The sequence below is a fragment of the Dromaius novaehollandiae genome, chromosome 2, assembly GCF_036370855.1.
Source record: "Dromaius novaehollandiae isolate bDroNov1 chromosome 2, bDroNov1.hap1, whole genome shotgun sequence".
Classification (NCBI taxonomy): domain Eukaryota; kingdom Metazoa; phylum Chordata; class Aves; order Casuariiformes; family Dromaiidae; genus Dromaius; species Dromaius novaehollandiae.
This window is the reverse complement of record NC_088099.1, coordinates 104,405,110-104,424,693: the sequence shown is the minus strand read 5'-3', so window position 1 is coordinate 104,424,693 and position 19,584 is coordinate 104,405,110. Positions and strand designations below refer to the sequence as shown.

The 19,584-nt window shown below is 40.6% G+C and overlaps 1 protein-coding gene across 3 annotated transcripts in view; it reads left to right on the top strand.

Annotated features, from left to right (window-relative positions):
- Nucleotides 1-19,584, top strand: part of RIPK1 (receptor interacting serine/threonine kinase 1) — a 34,307-nt gene that overhangs the window by 12,224 nt on the left and 2,499 nt on the right. For all 3 annotated transcript variants that reach the window (XM_064507097.1, XM_026114878.2, XM_026114879.2), the window contains exons 2-10: nt 2,104-2,315; nt 4,016-4,169; nt 4,665-4,802; nt 7,188-7,416; nt 8,206-8,355; nt 9,571-9,647; nt 13,908-13,998; nt 16,248-16,814; nt 18,402-18,482. In XM_064507097.1, coding sequence (XP_064363167.1) covers nt 2,164-2,315; nt 4,016-4,169; nt 4,665-4,802; nt 7,188-7,416; nt 8,206-8,355; nt 9,571-9,647; nt 13,908-13,998; nt 16,248-16,814; nt 18,402-18,482 — 1,639 coding nt within the window. In that variant the 5' untranslated portion in view covers nt 2,104-2,163. The remainder of the gene's footprint in view (nt 1-2,103; nt 2,316-4,015; nt 4,170-4,664; nt 4,803-7,187; nt 7,417-8,205; nt 8,356-9,570; nt 9,648-13,907; nt 13,999-16,247; nt 16,815-18,401; nt 18,483-19,584) is intronic.

Genomic DNA, 19,584 nt, shown 5'->3' with positions numbered 1-19,584 from the left:
ATATGTATCTGGTTTATATGCAGTTCTTGCCTGAGTAATTACTAGCTAGATGCATAATTACCATTATTATGCAAAATTTACTGTAGATATGTGACTTTGAACTAATACTTGAAGGGGAGACCCCCAGATACAGAAGTAAGGTGTTAGCCCATGTCATGTTTAAGTCTCATGACTGAATTTAGGCCTTTGTACTTGTGGTGGCCTCATCTCTACAGCAGTCACTAGCATCACACCCAAGGAAGCCAGAACATTACCAGCAACCTCAAGGGAGACCAGAGCTTGCCTACGAGAGCAGGCAGCACTGGGTGTTCTTGGCACTGCTATGAGTCATTTGTTGCATAGCTATTCGATTAACTGTAAAGCAATTAAAAAAAAAAAAAACCCACCCCCAACAGCTGCTAGGTGTGGCAGGCCCCACCTGCTTACCAAATAAATGCTGCCGTATCCTCAGTGCTGTGCTCATAACGCAGGCCAGCACTCCAGCAAAACAAAAACTTCATCCTTTCAAATAAGGAAAGGCAAGCAAGGAGACTCCAGAGAGGGCATGCTGTTCTGGATGTAGAGAGGATATTCCCTGTCTATAGATCAACAACCCATAGAGCATATATACTTAGAAGAAGCCTTCTTCCTGTGGGCGCAAACCTTTTTTTAATTAAGCTTACTCTTTCCCATTTTGGCTTGTCAGTATTGAAATGACTAGCCAGTTTCTAGACCTGCATGCTGCCATGCCCTCTGCCCTTCCTTTTCCCTTCTTCTCTCTTCCTTCAAACACCTACTTCTTTACAGGCTCTTTTCCCTAACTCCTTGGTCCCCACTCTCCAGAAAGACACTGTAGTAATCGGGCTGCAGCTGATGTTCTTAACCATACCAAACAGTCTTTTCAGTTAGAAATTTGATGATGCAGGTACACAGTAGCTAACAGTGGCTTGCTGGTCTGAAAAATTTGAGAATCCCTTTTCTACACTATTGAGAAGTCTTAGTTACCTGAGCGAGCTAATCTAGCGTTGCCAATAGTGGCACTTTGAAATGATGCCTTCTTCCCAGCCCTGTATGTTTGTGTCATAGTCACCCAACAGGAATAGAAACTGAACAGCCCTTCTATGGTTCCTTGGACTTTCTTCTCTCAGAAAATATTTTCCTTACCTGATGTAAAATGCTTAAGGTGAAAGCAGTGAAAATGAGACAGAGCTCATAGTTTGTACCTGTACTAGCAGCTCAGCCTGCTAATGTGTGCAGAAGGTGCAGGCCACCTAGCCTTCTTTTAAGATTTTACCTCATGAGAGACACATTGGGCAAGAGAGCACCGCAGTTTTTTCAAGAGCTTAAAATTATTCTGGTCTGTACCTAGCTACCCATTTCATAGGCTTCCCCGAGCCCTCAGTCTTTCAGTGCATTTGGCAATATTTACTACAAACCATCATCTTTTCTTTGTTCCTCTTCTTTTTGAGGGGGAAGCTGCCTTATGTCCCTACCACAGTCCTTCACAGCATTCTTTTCCTTAAATTCAGGCAACTGGGAAAATATGTTTTTCATAAAAACTGGGCTCTTTGCTTTGTCCTCCAGAGACACTTTCTTTAGCTTCAAACAAACTCTTCAAAGCTGTATTTGCAAGGATGCCTAAAATGGAGTTTAAAGAGTTTTATAAGCACCTCAGCATCTGGCAGGTCCATGCTCAGGCACTTTAGAAAATATCATAAGATACCTGTCAGAATCATGAGGTATTATATATCCCTGGAAACATGGCCCTTGACTTTTCTGTTTTTCAGTTTTTGCATGTGTAGAGTGTAAAAACAGTGCTGATCTACTGTATATTATTAGGTTAAGAACTAATTATTAACAACACTTTGAGATCCACAGATAAATGGTTTTGTATTGGCTTAATATAACCCTAATGGATTGACAAGATAAATCACTCATTGTGATCTTTAGGTCTGATCCTATGAGATCCACAGAATCTTCAGTTTCAAAGGCTCTTTGTCACCTATCTAGTTTTTAAGGATCACAAGAATTTACACTTGTACCCCACTCCTTGCATAGATATTCATTTAGTGGAACAGCTAAATGCTGGGTAATGACACTTTCTTTTCCTCCTTTATATTACAGATCCAGGACATCTAGGGTATTTTATTTTGTTTTAATCACTAAGTCACGAAGACTGCAAACATGTCACTGGAAGATATCCACATCAACACCCAGGACTTGCTTGAAAAGCAGCAATTAGATGCTGGAGGTTTCGGAACAATTTCTTTATGCTTTCACAAGAAACATGGATATGTGGTATTAAAAACAGTGTATACAGGACCCCAGCGCACGGAGTAAGTTAAAAAAGCAATCTTAGTTCTGATTTATATCCTTCAGGCAGACTAAAGAATCCTTTAAATTCAGTGGAGATAAATCTTAATAAAGTGTTACCATTTAAAATCTCTGGATCAAGGAAATACTGTATATGGGGAGAATACTCTGATACAGTATTAGCAACTGTCCTGCAAGTTTTCTTTTTTTTTTTTTCTTTTCCCTCACAAGTCAACTTTTGTAGAGTTTTACCTCATTCTTATGGTGAAGTTTTTGTTTGCTTTTGTAATGTGAGCACTGTTGTTGTGGCTTGTTAAGAATTGAGGGAGCTTTTGAAGGCCTAAGGAAATGCAGGAACTCAGCGGGTACGTGATATTTTTAAGCTTGCAGATTAATTTACAATACAATTGTACAACTGCAGATGTCCAGTAGGAACTAAACATACATAAGCCATTAGGGGAACTCAAACCCCACATCTGTAATACCGAGAATATGATCCTTTCTGCCTTGAATAGGAGTGTGAGCCAAGCCCACTTATGTAACTCAAGGTTTGAATTAGCTGTTTGTTTCAGTGGATTCAGGTCATGTTCTAGCTCTACTACCTCACAGCCATAACAATCCTAAAACTCTCCCGTGAGTCATCCATTAGAGAGAGAGGAAGACTAACATTCTTCTAGTTTGAATTATGAAACACAAATGATATCAATTGAGTTTTAATTTGAACAATAGAAAGTGAGTTAAGAGACTCTGGTAGTCCACAGACTGCACTGATGCCCTGGGGCAAAAAGCATTTAAAATGGACACTTTCTGTCCTCGAGCCTGCCAGATTTTTTTTTTTGGTTCTGTTTTTGTTTTTTTATTGTCTCACTACCACAGCTCTTAAGTTTGTTATTCCTTAAAGCTTTGAACCAAAAGTCTTCAGCAAACTCCTGACTGAGCCTAGTGCAAACAAAACAACTACCGTCTTCTCTAGTGCCACAGTGGGAGAAAGCAGTTTCCTTTTAAGTCACAGGGTAGGAAAGCATTAGTAAGCAACATAGTCGAGATTTTACTGCTTCCTCTTGCACTGTGACTAGAGCAATAGTAGTAATAAGAATACCACCCCTTCTTCCATTTAAAAGAATGGCTACAGCCCTATTTTAACAGGTCTAGGTGACCACTTAGGCTTTGAATTCATCTTAAACCAGTACTCCTTAGCACAGGCTATCGGTATCCAGTGTAATGGGTGGATCCCCCTGTAATGAATCCGTTTCGAAAGTGAACATGAATACCAGCCCGTCGGAAAAGAGACCTTTGTACTTTCCTGTACAAGAATTAGTATGTCTAAAAGTAGAGGTTTTTTTGATCCTGCTTCTCCAACGGCACTTTCAGCCCTCCCTGTCCCTTATCCCACCCCGGTTCAGGCATTTGGACATACACAACCAGCAGCGTGCTTATGAAATGTGTGCTTATGCAGCTTCTGAAAAGCAGGCCCTAACATCAGACTGTGCAGACAGTCTGTAGGGATCCTCTGTACAAGGTGTCTGGGAAGAAACTGAGAAAATACAACCCGAAATAAACAAAGCTGTACCAGTTCAAAACCAGCTGAAGGTCTGGTTCATCTTACAGTGGCCCTAAGGATGTTGACATTTTTGACCGTTATTTTCATTATGAATCAACAGCATTTCCTTCCTGTGTTCTTTCTAGCCTGACACCTATATTCAGTATAAATTCTGTTTTGCAGATATAATGCTTCCCTCCTTGAAGAAGGCAGGATCATGCACAAACTGCAGCATGACCGTGTGGTGAAACTACTAGGTATAATTTTGGAAGATGGAAACTACTCACTTGTAATGGAGTATGTGGACCGTGGAAACTTGATGAAAGCTCTACAGAAAGTGAGCAGTAAACTGATTCATTAATTACAGGATACTTCTGCTACTTAGGGTTGATAAGATGCTTGAAGGAGACAACATGTTACTTCAGTCTCCAAAGGATGGAGCCTTTAATCTCTGCCCCCTTATCTCCTTTAAAGGGCCAGTGTCAGCCCTGCTTTCTATAGAGATGGCCCACTGTAAAGGCAAAGAACGGCTATGGCTCTCATGTTCAACACAGTGAAGCAGACCAGAGTTATATAGTTCAGAGTTACAGAGTGTATTTGTGGAGAGATTTGGAGAATTTGCGATATAGGAACACTGACGTAAGTGTGGAGTGGCCCTGGATTTATTTTGATGTAAGAATTTACATCCAAGAAGGACCTTTGTTCTTTTTTATTACCTTGGTTCGAGCAGAGGTACTATTTGGGACTAAGAGAGAAAGACTGTTGTTTAATGGTTGTAGTGGTTATGGCAGCACTTTTTTTAATGGACAGTATATTTTGTTCTTTATTTTAGCTTTCCATGCCTTTATCAGTGAAAGGGCGTTTTGTGCTGGAGATCACAGAAGGAATGCTTTATCTACATGAGCAAGGCTTAGTACATAAAGACCTAAAACCAGAAAACATCCTTGTGGACACAGACTTCCACATTAAGGTACTTTTTAGAATGTAAATGAAGAAAGCTGGTGGCCTGGGTTAAAGAGCCAAGTTGAGCTACGTTGGTTAGTATTCCTGATTCACAGATGAGCTCCTGTAGTCCGGTGAGCTATTGCTAAGGCAGTGTTAGCAGTGGACCATTGGAGTATGGCAACCTATACAGCCTCTGAGCCTGTGATTTGCATAATCTTCTCTGTCTTCCTTTCTTCTCCCCATCCGTGGAAAAAAAAATCACTAGGGGTATTAAAAAAGAATGAAAATGAATAAAACTGTTGAGAATTAATGATCTACAAATAATAAAACAGCAAAAACAAACAAACAAACCTTAACACACAGTGATTGAACCAAAATAAAATGTCTTATGGATCATGTCTTTTGTCCTATATTGCTGTAATTTCTCCTCCTGCCTTTACCTTCTTCATTTTCTTTCTTTCTTTCGCCTATTATCTTTTCTTCTTTTGTCTCCCTCTTTTTCCCTTAGTCCTCATTATTAAATGACAGCCAGCAGCTACAAAAAAAGCAGCAGGAGACTCCTTCAAAGAATGATTTATAAGCCTGTTCCAAAGCCCTTCTATTAACTTCAGTGGGCTTTTGGATCAAGACTCATACATGTAGAGCCTACTGCTGAGTAAACCTGAGTAGAATTTGCAGCAGTCCTCATCAAATGTCCTGTCTCTGGTCAAGGTGAGTTGCTGAAATAGACACCCCGTTACAATATGAAACTACTGAATGAATTCCTTTGAAGAGAGCTCTGTCATTTGATATTTTTCATGCATAAATTAGTGACAAGTGATTTGATCATAGCACCGTATGAGCATCTTTGTAGATAAGAGATATAAGCTGTATTACTTTTTGAAGAAAAGCTCTTTATCCACTTTAAATGTAAACTGGACTTTTTCTTCATTTTCAGCTTGCTTACATGCACAGAACCAAACTAGCCTATCATTATACTGTATGACAGACTGAGCTGGAACCCAGGATCAAATTCAGAAACAAATCAGACTTCCCTGAGCAGCTTGATAAGTACCATTTAAGATAGCTGTTGGATGATCTGCCTGCTTGAATGTGTCTAACATTGCTAACATTTTTAAAGGGAACCAATTGTTCTAGGAAACTGCAAGTTGTCAAAGGTTTTTGTCAAGTCTTCCTCTATCCTATCAGGCATCCTCTCGCTTGCAGACGTGAGCTTGGACTGCTGCTTCCTCAGCAGGTTGTAACTTAAGTTTTCCTCTTCTACTGAGCACATCACCTCTAAGCTTGGCCCAAAGCTTCAGAAACTCTAAAGGAACAATAGGGTAACTAGAGGCAACAAGAGAGATGTACAAGAAAAATGACTAAGAAGTAAGGCAGGGTGTCACCCCAGTTGTATCTGAGGTAAGACTGGGTTACACAACTAACTCAGTTTAAAAGCATCCTGTGGCCAACAGAGGCAGGCCTGTTTTTCTTTTTTTTTTTTCCATTTTGTCTGTCCTGTTGACCTCCTGTTCCCTTGCATTAGCACTGGTGCTAATCTGACCACCACCCCACCCTTGTATAATTTAGGAAGCCAAAGAAGCAGATTACAGCCTACCTTTTTGGCAATGCTACCCTTCAGTTCGGTAGCACTTGGTTCAGCAAGCTCCCTGTGCCAGGTCTTCTCAGTGTACAGTAAGTGTCAGTGCTGGAACAGGAGGAGCAGAGGGAGCACATGGCAGGATGCCATGGGGAAGGGAGGGAAGGATTACCTCCTTCAGCATCAGCCATTAGTCTAGTTGCTGTAAAACTGGCCTTGTAAGGATTCAATAAAGTCACCTTGTCAAGCCCATGATATCCAGATATCCCTGCTTTAACTTACTTCATTCCATAACTTATTCCATTAATTTTATGCTTTTTCACATTTCTTCAGCATACATCACACCAGCTTAGATCCTCTTCTGCCCCCCTTCTGTAGAAAGGTCTAAGTAAGTCTAGTTAAAAGGAATCCAATTGAAAAGGAAGAGGGGCATTACCATCTTATAGATTACTTCTGAATTTGAATCATGGCTTCTTCCTATGTGGATCTTATGTTCTGCCTTCAGCAGAAGGCACTTCAAGCAGGTCTCGAACATGATTGTCAACATGAGCAAAAAGAAACTCTGGTTTTGTTTGCATTGTGATGTTGTTCCAAGTGGGATAAGTTTCTAATGAAGGTTCAGACTAATGGTTCTCATTTGGCAGTGTTATTTGAGTTAGGCAAAAAAAAATGATACAGTGGCAAATTGTTTAATTTCCTTTCTTGCGGTTGCATTTTTGCCCTGGTGTCATTTTTAGATAAATTATTATCAGCTATTCATTATAAATGTATGAAATACTTGTTTATCTCCTATTCATTGCATTACTAGATATGATGTGTGTTGTTTTTCAGATTGCAGATCTTGGTGTTGCCTCCTTTAAGAACTGGAGTCGGCTGACCAAAGAAGAAACTGTCCGACAGAAGCAAATCAAGAGCACTTCCCAGACCAATGCTGGGACTCTTTTCTATATGGCCCCAGAGCACTTAAGTTCTCTTAACGTAAAACCTGTGGAGAAGTCAGACGTTTACAGCTTTGGCATAGTGGTGTGGGCAATTTTTGCTGACAAAGAGCCGTATGAACGTAAGTCAGCTGCAAAAAGGCTGCATCCCAAAATTAACATTAAATGGTTAACATTTATAATTTAAAGTTATAAAATAAATATTAACTTGCCTATGCCAAAGAAAAGCTCCTGTTCAGCAGCTGATTGCATAGTTTCATCCTTTCTGACTTTTAAGTGTAGACAAGGACATCTGCATTGTATTTGAAGTGGACACACAAGCCCAAGTTTGAATACATAATCTATTCACATCCACATAGTAAACTTGCCCTCACTGGCAGAAGTTAGACAAAACTTGGGCATGCCAGGGTGGCAGCCTTGATGTATGCTGTTTCCTAATGTGGGCTAGTCACATTTCTTTTTGTTTTCACCAGGACTACACACATTCAGCTATTGTTTCTCAGCTGTGTGGTGCTGATTTCTCAAAATACGCTAATGTGATCACATAGCACAATAGAAGCAGAGCTTGGAATTCCAGAATAGCAACGTGTGCTTGTCATTTTGAATGATTTTTACTAACTAAATGGCTAGTAGTTGTCCATGTGGCCATCTCTGTGTTGTTACCCAGTGCAGAGATTCATGTTCTAGAGATCCAGATCTGTCACCTTTACTCTGGATTCAGATTCACTGAGTGAATGTTTTGATGCGAGAGATTTATAGATGCAACTCTAACACCTTTCTTTGAAATCTTCATTTACCATATCCACAAAGACGCGGGAAGCTAATTCACTATGTCTTTTACTTACAGAGAGGTAACTCTTTGGGATAACAAAACCTATGATCAGGATTTGATATGAAATTTTATTTTTCAGATGGTATAAATGAAGCTCAGATTTGCTTTGGCATCATTAATGGAAACAGACCTGACATAAAAGAGGTTATTACAAAATGTCCAAAAGAAATTATTGACTTAATGAAACAATGTTGGGAGCAAGAGCCAGAGAAACGGCCAACCTTTGCAGGTAAGACATTAGAGATTATTTTTGTTACGTGTCCATCGGTAATAGCAAAACAAACTTGAGTGTTTTCCTCTTAAAATACAGTTTTTTTTCTTTAAAAGAAAACCATCCATTTACATACCCAGTGTAGTCTACTCCCTGTACTCTGACCAAAAAATGGTATTTGGTCAAGCATTTAAAGATCTGAGAAATTCTGTTGCCTGGATAGAGCTGAGACACTACACCTGCTGATGATACATCTTCAGTGTAGTATAATCTTCCCTCTCAATTTTACAGAAAGGCTAATGTGAGGCGACTTAGTACATCTTAGGTCTGACTGAGAAAATGTCCAGTAGAACTTGCTTCAAAAGCTATCCCTGTTTAGCTTTTCATAAGCAATGCAACAGCCTTAGACTAGCTAATTGTGTGGTCAGATCCCAAAGCATTTGAAGTCAGTAAAATTCTTAACATTAGACTGAATGGTCTGGAAAGGAGACAAAGAGCATTCAGCAATATAAGCCAATATTCTTGATCTCTTCTTCCTGTCTTTCTCTCTGCCTCAATACATAGTGACAGAAAAGAAAAAACTACATGTGACAGGAAATGGAGTTTTTGATTTAGATAAGGGCACCAAGAACTTAATATGCAGCTGGCACATACTTCAATGTTGATAGGAAGTTATACCAGCAGAAACCTATCTACTACTTCCGTGTTTCATCTGCATAATATACTGCTAATGGATTATGTTTATGCTTCACAGTAGTTTCAGTGTCTGATTTTTCCATCTCCAAAATACTGATATTTACCATGTTTTTAAATTCTTTCAATAATAATTCAATTTTTAGTAAAGATAGTTAGTTGTTTATCAAGCAGCTAAATGCAATTGAATGTATCTAGTTTTTTGAAACAGTGGTACCCAATCTTTTTGTCCAGTCAAGTCAATGAAAGGGGCTATCAGCCACAGATCATAAACTGAACACTTTTACCCTGAAAAGTAACAAGTGACAAGAACAATAACAACAAAAAAAAATCCCTAGAAATCATCCTGTTGTTACTGTATTAAGGCTAAACCAGCCATGTGAATACAAGTTCCAAACATAGGTGTAATATACGTGTGTGTGCTGCTGTTTCTGACTTCATACAACTCTGTCAATCCTTATCCATCAAAACTGTTAAACAGTGTAATTACTTGTATTTTCCATTGAAAACCATTTTCACCTAGCTCTCTTCTTTTTGCAGAAATTTGTCAAAAATACAAGCCTTTTTACTATCAAAAATTAGAAAAAAATGTTGAAGATGATCTGAAAAAGATAAAAGTGAGTAGCTTCCTAAGTTCTGCAAGATGTCTGTTTCCCCACATCCCCTCCCCCTCCCCCTAGTATATGGCCAGATTCTGCCACTCTGACACTAATCATGCCTACCAACCTGTTTGCCTTCTGGGATAAAGTGCCTGGATTTGTGGGTGAGGGTGAGTAGTGGATATCATTTACCTAAACTTTAGCAAGGCTTTTGACACTGGCTCTCACAATATTCTTATATCCAAGTTAGTATGTTACAGTCTGGATGAGTTAAAAACTAGTTGGATGATGGGGCTCCAAAGGCAGTGGTTAAGGGGTCCTGCTTTACCTGGAGGCCAGTAATAATTGGTGTAATGCAGAAGTCTATACTGGAACCTGCCCTGGTTGATACCTTTATCAGTGGCCTGGCGGAGGTGGAGTGCACTGTCATCATGCTTGCAAATGACACTAAATTGGGCAACCAGTCAATACGCTCAAGGGCAGGGCTGCCAGCTGCAGGCTGGAGGAATGGGCTGATAGGAACCTTATGAAATTCAGAAAGGACAAGTGCAGCATTGTGCACCTGGAGAGGAAAACAGGCTGGGGGCTGCCAACCAGGGAGCAGTGCTGCTGGGAAGGCACTGGGGTGGTGGTGGGCAGCAAGCTAGCTGGGCACGAGCCCACAGTGCGCCCTGGCAGCCAGGCAGGGCGACAGCATCCCAGGCTGTAGCGACAGCAGCACAGCCAGCAGGTCAAGGGGAGTGATTATCCCCCTCTGCTCAGCACTCATTAGTCCTCAGCTGAATGCTGTGTTTGATGTTGGGCCCCTAATACAAGAAAGGCATTGACCACCTGGAGTGAGTTCAGCAGAGGCCTCTGAGATTTTCAGGTGGCTGGAGCACTTGCCTATGAGGAGAGACTGAGAGGCTGGGGCTCAGAGATGAGATGGCTTCAGGGAGACCTAACAGCAGCCTCTCAGTACCTGCAAGGAATTTATTGAGGGAAGCCCTGCGTAGTGGGAGGATGAGAGATAGAGGGCATAAATTGAAATAAGAGAAGTTCAGACTGGAAATAAGGGGAAAAACTCTTTCCCCACGAGGACAGACATGCAATGGAGCAGGTTGCCCAGGGATGTTGCGCAGTCTCCGTCCTTGGAGTTTTTCAAGACCTGACTGGACAAAGCCCTGAGCAACCTGGTCTGATCCCATAACTGACCCTGCTTTGAGCAGGAGGTTGGACTAGAGACCTGCTGAGGTCCCTTCCAGCCAGAATGATTCTGTGATAATACAAGACCCCGTAAAACCTCCTAACAGGTCCAATAAGTCTCACTCATGAAATAAAATGTTTGTTCTCAGAGATTCAGAATTGGCAGCATCTGATTTAGAGTAAGTGTGAAAAATCCTATAAATTCATGGGTTTTTTTTTTTAAATACATGTAAGTTTGTCCTATGTTGAACAGCATCATGGTCTCAACCTGCTGGGACTCACTAAGAAGCTGCACAACAGTATTAAAAAATGGGATATTTGAAGACAACTATTTTTCCTGAGTGTTTAAGTTAGTCCCTCTGCTTTCTCTGGGTGTGGGTTTACAAGTCATGATAAAAAGAATGATTTCCTGACAGAAAATAATGATCAGAGTACTTCTTGAATAATGGTTTTGGCTGGTTATGGAACCTTTTTATTACAGATTTTATCAATTTACTCACTTAAGTAGTACTGACAGATAGCAGTGAGAACTCCTGACATTAGGGGCTTAATCTTTGCAGTAATGTGAGGCTCCAAAGAGTAGACACCCATTTATTTTAATTAAGAAAAAAACCCACCTTCCTTTGTGAAACAATTCTTTTACAATTTTCCTTAAAGTGCTTCCTTCTGTCATCAAGTCTGCAACTGTGGAAAAGAAAGTTTCTGTTTTGGAAAACATGTAGTCTTTGTGAAGCACCAGTGGCTGTTTATCAAGACAGTGAAGTTTTGCAAAATTAAGGTGATGAAACAAATAATAAATTTACTGGACTCATTGGGCCGAACATGATGTGAAGTTTGAATGTCTGTTTTATGATAGCAGCCTCAAATCAGGACCAGGATTGAGACCAATTACACTGGATGCATTAGCTTTTTGCAAATACTCCTCCTCAGTCACAGGGACCAAATGACTACTTAGAAAATGGGCTACAAATCTATTACTTTGTCAGTAAGGAGAGCCTCTGTTCATATCAGGGCACACAGGTGAGGGGCACAGAATGTGAACACAGCATGCAGGCAAGACAGTGAGGTGAACTACTAGCTCACCTTTGTTAGGTTCATGTGTTAGAGGGTTTGGGCCTAGCTATTTTTTTTGCTTGCAATCATGGAGACAGAGTCCACAGCCTCCTAACTGAAAGCCGCCTAACTAATTATGAAATGTATTACTATTCAGTTACTCAAAGAAAATCTAAGGACCTGAGGTTGTAATGAGCTTTAGAACTTCATCTTTTCCTTTGGGAAGAGAGTGAATTTGTGGGAAGAGATGAGTGGTTGTTGATTTTTAATCTATGAAAGTACTTCCTGGGTTTAATAAAAAAAGAAAAATAAGCAATGACTTCTAAAAAGTTATTTTACAAGCAAGAAGCACAAGGAGAAATTGAGAAATCATTTTTGCAAGTAAAAATTTGTTTGAGTTCCAGTGCAGTATTAATTATTATTCCAGTGTATGTAAGCATTATCCTAGTAAAGGATCACAGAATCACAGAACAGTTGAGGTTTGAAGGGACCTCTAGAGATCATCTAGTCCAAACCCCTTCTCAAGCAGGGTCACCTGAAGCATGTTGCCCAGGACCCTGTCCAGATGGCTTTTGAGTATCTCCAAGGATGGAGACTCCATGACCTCTCTGGGCAACCTGTGCCAGTGCTCAGTCACCCTCACAGTAAAAAAGTTTTTCCTCACGTTCAAATGGAACTTCCTGTGTTCATGCACATTGCCTCTCGTCCTGTCACTGGGCACCACTGCGAAGAGTCTGGCCCCATCCTCTTGACACCTTCCCTTCAGATACTCATACCCATTGATAAGATCCCCCCTCAGTCTTCTCTTCTTCAGACTAAACAATCCCAGATCTCTCAGCCTTTCCTCAAATGAGAGATGCTGCAGTCCCTCAATCATCTGAGCAGCCCTTTGCTGGACTTGCTGCAGAAGCTCCCTCTCTCTCTTGTATTGGGGAGCCCAGAACTGGACACAGCACTCCAGATGCGGCCTCACCAGAGCTGAGTAGAGGGGCAGGATCACCTTCCTCAGCCTGCTGGCAATGTTCTTCCTAAAGCCGCCCAGGATACCATTGGTCTTCTTGGCCAGAAGGGCACATTGCTGGCTCGTGGTCTGCTTGTTGCCCACCAGGACTCCCAGGTCCTTCTCTGCAGATCTGCTGTCCAGCAGGTCTGCTCCCAGCCTGTAGTGGTGCACGGGGTTGTTCCTCCCTAGGTGCAGTACTCTGCACTTTGCTTTATTGAACTTCATGAGGTTTTGCCCTGCCCATCTCTCCAGCCAATCGAGGTCCCTCTGAATGGCAGCACAGCCCTGTGGTGTATCAGCCACTCCTCCCAGTTTTGGATCATCAGCAAACTTGCTGAAGGTGCACTCTGTCCCTTCATCCAGGTCATTGATGAATTTGGGGGGGGTGCGGGGGGAGGTTGGTTGTTTTTAAGATGAATAATGGGGGCATCAAAACAGTAGGATAAGAATGGAATTTGCCTTCACTCTAGTGAGGTGAAGATGAGGGTTTACCAAGGGGAAATTGTACTGCATCTTTCTGAAGAATTGACTCCTGATACTCTATGTAAAAGTCATTTTAACTATACCTGAATGTAAAACTGCCCCCTCCCCTCATCCCCTAGATGGATATACTTACTATATACAAATCCACAAAATAGGATACATATTTGCTACCTTTATATCAGCAGCCTTCTCTCACTAGGATTGCTTGCAGAAGAGTCTGGCTATTAAGCGTGAGACGGACTAATCCTTTCCATCCAAAAACACTACATTTGGAGCTAATTCATGTTCATGTGGGTTAAGGGTATCATTTGGCCAACTCAGAGGATCATATGCTGCATTTGCATTGCGGTCCTTCCTCCCTTCATTGAAAAATGTTTTTTTTTCCATCTGCAGCAAAGCAGTGGCTCTTTTCTGCCAGGCTGTGCTCTCTGAGAAAGGATGGAGTTCACTGAGGTCACTTCACTGAAAAGATACCCTGTTTCCTACCACAAAGATACTCCCTTTGGTTAAACCTTCACCTATAACTTGATCATTTGTTCTTTGATTATGTGCAGAAAATGTGGCCTGAGTCAAATGAACTGCTGAGCAGGATGCAGTCCCTTCAAATAGATGCTGTAGCAGAAGATACCAGTAATGGTCAAGCAGGTAAGTGTTCCAGGTCACTTACTAGCACATCATTATGCCATACATTCCACTTCAGAATTTATGAGGAATTTTACCATTAAGTCTTTATGAACAGATGCAATTATTCAGGACTTCAGAGAGAATCGTATTCACTGAAAAGCTTGAATTTGTTCCTAGACTCCCAGAAGTCGTATTCACTGTTTCAGAATTTCCAGCGCTTTTATTTTACATTCTTCTGCTTTCATCTCCCATGCAGAAAATTCTCTTTTACATTTGATTTTTCAGTGGTCACTTTGATAATTACTTTTCATACCTGATCCTTCTTCCCTTTCTTTTAGTTGTGCCAACAAAATTTTGTGTTTTCTGCAGGCTTCAGTTCCATGAAGACTCTACTTTTTCCCACTCCAACCTCTTATACAAATGTTCTGAATACAGTTAGGACACAGGATTCGGAAGTACTGCTTTGTTTATGAGCTTGCTCTCTATTGAATCTGCCTGAGGAATACTGAGACTTCTCTCCTTTTGTCATATTTTCTGTCAAGACTTGCTTGAGTTGCATGTTTCACAGTTTTACAGAGCTCTCATTAATATGTCATGATGTAGTTAAAGTTTTGTGGTAGCATATCAGGAATTCTTTCACCAAAGTTTCTTAGTGACAAAGCATATAGGATCTTATTTGCAACACTTAATTTACAGGCAGCATTAGAAAATTCAGTAGAAGTAAAATGCTGCTAAGTTTGCTCACACCATTTTAAAGATAGTATTAAGAGAATGATGTTAAACTGTAACATGCAACTGTTAAATCTTCTCTAAAACTAGGCTTCCAATAACTGTTCTTCAGGAGAACTAATGGATTAGTAGGGCAGCCCCACCGCTATGTTTTTAAATCAATATAGTTACATTTCTTTAGCAGAACTAGTCAAATATGACAGCAGCAGATTACAGATGCTCTTGTGCTTCAAATTTGAAAGGTTTTATTGCGAATCTGTGCTGCAGAAAGATGCTATCTTGTCAGCCTGTTAATCAAAGTCAATTTTTTCTCCAGTCAATGGGCATTACTCAGATAGTAGTAGTGAAAGATATCCCAGAGGACCTGCTCATATATCTCAAGCTTACTCTGGAGAATGGATGCCATTATGATATTGCTAAATTGCTAGTAGCTGCCAGTTTTGATGAAGTTGTTTCTGTATTAACTTATTCCTCCCACTCCCCCTCTAGCAGTGGTAACAGTAGAAACAGAGCAAGTCACACTGAAGGTGTACTAATATGCAACCATCAAAAGGAAATAGTTTTGGTCCTGCCTAATCTGGATTGAATTAATGTAATTTGAAGATGAACAGTTCACTGGCATTATCTGAGCTAATTAAAAACACATAAGCTTTATGCCACTTTTACAATGGTTTGTGAGCATCCCTTGCTTTCAACAATGCACAGGATTTTCTAGACAACTTTGAAGCTTTCAGAACTCTTTAAGAAAGCCTCTTCAGTCCTGCACTTAAAAAAATGAAAACAGGTAGTAACAAGCAGATTTCTACATTCTTTTTTAGTCCTGAAATGCTGCAGCATGATCTAGGTCAGAACTCAAAACAATCCAGTTCAGGACTGAAGTGGAGCTTTCTTTGATAGTGAGAGTTAGTTTGAAAGATTTAGGTTGCACAAACTCCATTTTATCTGGTAGATGTTACCTGTGAAAACATATGATTTGAGACTCTGAAGAATAAACTAGACAAAATAAAAAGGATTAATCAAGCCTCATGAACTGCCCAGAAGTGATATTTTGCATAATTATTTGAAAACATGACTTCAATGAGAAATTTTTTATGCTGTATGAAGTAACACTTGTTACAGTGGGTGCTGTTCATTATTGTGTTACACTCCAATTTTGCACTCATTAAACTCCAGTTAATTGCAATAGAGACTCAATAGTAAATCAGACCAGGCATATGCCTCCAGAAACTTTCCATTTCAGTGGTTGAGAACTTGACATCAATATAACTGGAGTGTGAGTGAATTCTGACACCACTAGAGTGAATGAAATTTTGACAGTGATAGCTTGAACAAGCCTGTGCTTTGTAAATGTAAGTCTGTAATCTTTCCCTATAAAGGCATTATAAAATAAAACACAGATTATGCTGGAAGTGATGTTATATTTTCACATTTTATAAATTACCGTAATATTAAGAATAGATTAATTGGTTCCAGTGCCATTGCAACAAGTTACATATTTGCATTAGGATACATTTCAAATATTTAATTTTCCTCCCTTTCAGATCAGCCTAATTCTCTACACAGCTCTCAGGGTCCCATGACCAGCCAGGTGAACGAAGCCTTGTTTGCTGCCTCCTCTGGGAACCAGCCTGTAGAGAGCTGTGAGACCTCATTTGCGTCCACTGAGAGTCTGGAAAGAAAACTTCAACATGAATACAACTACCATGTATTTGGCAACCGGATGGATAAATCAGAAATTCCACCTCTAGTATACACCCCTGAAATGAGAGAGGAGGAAAGGAGACGAAGAGTTTCCTATGATCCATTTGCAAAGCCATCTCCTACTCCGCAAAGGAGTGAACTCTATCCAAGAGGTGATAACTCAGGCTCAAACGCTAATTCTTATTTTCAGCCACAGCCAGCTGCAACACCACCAACATGGGGAAATTTAGATAACTTTTATGGGCCAAACCCTATGAGTTTCCTAGCAGGAAACATAGAGGATCGCTATGGATCATGTTCAGCCAGTTCATTTAGTCTAAATAAACCTCCTGTGCCTGAATCTGGCCCAAACCTGAAGTCAAAGAGCACTGTAAATTGGCATCCAAAGAATGCAGACACAGATACAGGTAAGAATCTTCCTCCCCCAAACCCTCTGTCTGAAAACACACTTGTTCTCTTAAAAATGAAACCTGCTTATTGCTGACATTGATCTGTGATACAGCAAGGGCTTATTTATTTTGTCAAGTTCTCTTTGTTTCTTTAGTGTCACTTCAGGTCTCTAAAATGCTGTGGTTCTGATTTCCTTATATTTGCTTTTGCTGATCTTGGGCCATTAACTTCAAATGAATCATTGCTAAAACACCAGTGTAATAGAGGAGCATCAGATCCGATGCCTAACTCTTTAGCTACCAACTTAATAATAGCAGACAACAGCCGCAGCAGCTGTGGTGAGAGCATCAAAACCAAGAGCTGTTACCAATCATGCTAGGAAAGCAAAGAAGTACTTTTGACTCACAGAAAGTAAGAGATTCCTGAGTTCAGGGGACCAACAGGGAGCTAAGGCTCATAACTGATTTCTCTAGAGAGCTCTGTCCAGTGCTATTGGGGAGCTTCTCTCAGTATTTGTTAGTGAACTATGGAATAGAAACGTACGGAAGCACAGCAAGAATAGAATACTGGGAGTTTAGCAAAAAGTAAAAATAAATGGTCAGTAACCAGAGGCATTTATGATGTACCTTTTAGGAACTGGATGTAGTATAAGATATGTTAGTCTGCTTCTCCTAGATACTGGATATTTTTAGCGTGGCATTCCATTCCTTCCAGAGCTTCTCACAAGGAGATCAAGAATGCCTGGCTTGTTAGCAGGCATAATGCCACAAAGATGCCATTCTGTTAAATTATGTATGCAGGGGCTGTGATTAGTTGTTTACGTGAGTTTACTTACCAATGTAAATCTGAGAGCTGTCATGTCAGAAGGAAAGGATTAGAACATCACTAATAAAATAAAATCCTTTGATTAAAAGAAAAAAAGAAGGAAGTTATTATAGGGAGGCAGCACACAATAGTACAGGAGATGTCAGTTTGAGATTCAGAAGACCTGCACAGTGGCTCTTCCGTTGACTTGCTGGGTGACTGTAACCTACCCACTTTCATTGCCCCAGCGTGAATTGCCAGAGCTCGTCTGAGGGCATATTAAGAAATTACTACCCTGAGGAGAAAGTTATATCTCTGCCAGATACAACTGTCCCGAACAGAAGGTGCAGTGGTTTCCCATTTCTTAGCTACAGCAAGTCACGACTAATGTGCTAGTATAAACCACAATCACTGTCAGCTGGAAGCAGCAGCAGCTTTTTGGGGAGCCTTCTTGGTTTGGAATTCTCAAATATGAATACCTGATACGGGGCACCTCAGTCCGTAGCTATGCTCTGATCCTGTGCAGCCATCTACTGGCCAGGTATTCATGCACCCATGTGGAACACCATCTTCCTCCCTGGGCCACAGGTGGTTACCTTACAGTTAGTCACTAACCAAATCATGGTGATGGTAGTTACTTTAACTAAAGTTCTGTTAATTAAAAAGCTTCCTGTCTTTTTGCGTATAGTAGCAGAAAGTGTATACTCATACTATTAGAATATTTGCAGTCACTTTTAAGTATGTTTGCTTTTTTTTATTCCGTAATGCTGTCAGCATTTTTGTTTTTTCTCTTTATTTAGGTAACAAGGATTCCACTTCTTTCACGAGGGGAACTTTTACATATTATCCTAATGCACCTCAGTTACCCAGAATAAACACAGGCAAGTGCCGTAGCCTTATCTGTCCTGGTAGCCAACAGGACATGCATTGCATCTTGAGCAGGAAAGCAATTATCTTCAGGACCTTGAAATACTTGATGTGAATGCTTCATATCTCTAAGCATAGCAGAATTTAGCAATACCAGTATCTAGAATTAATTTCTATCTCTAGCAGGACCTGTATTCACAGCTGAATGTGTGTTTGGTGGATCAAGAACTTTATCCTCTCTGACATAAGGTAGCTTTTTAAAAAAAGGAAGGCATTGTCCTATCTCCTGGAACTTGGACCCGCTCACTTTCTTAGAACTGTTAAGCTGCGGTGACTAAACCCAGCTCCTGAACCACACCTGCATGTGGGACACCCCTCCTAAGGGCCATCTCTTGCTCTGGACTTGTAATACAAACTTCTACCTGCAGCCTTCATGCTGATCAGCCTTCCTTGAGGCACAGATCTCTACAGTTCAGCTGCCTGAAACCCCTGAAGTTCTGCCCTGTCCTCTGGGAGGTGTTAAGATATGCTCCTGTCAAGCTGCGTTGCTTGGGCCACCCTGAACTCTTTTGTTAACCCTTTCAAGGCTTCATTGTCCAGTTTGTGCTCACAGTTGTGAGTGTAAGCAAAGAAAACTTGCAACAGCAGATTTCTGTGCTCTTGACAATATGCCCCTTACAGTCATGTAATGATGACTCAGATGTAACAGGCAAGCCAGGGGTACAGGCTTAGGAATGAAATGCATAACAGGGGTCTTTGTGCATCTAACCCCATCCTTTTGTGTGACTAAATACGGAACGGGGTCTATCATTTGAAGTGCCTGTACTTCAAATATAGATACACCTTGTGATATTTGCCATTTAGACTAGCATTAGAACATTTAACAGACAATTATTGTAAGTATTGCAAGTAGAGTTTGGCAAACGTTATCAAGAGAATAAAAAACTAATGTCACCTAACAGGACAAATTCTAGACATTTAATTTCCTTCAGTGTGCAAACTGGACAACCGCAAGCAAAAGACACCAGATTAGGTAATCACCTGCAAGTGGACTACAGGTGCAAGCTCCTGAAGGTGCACACAATTTAGCTGTGCATTTGTTAACCCATTGTTGCA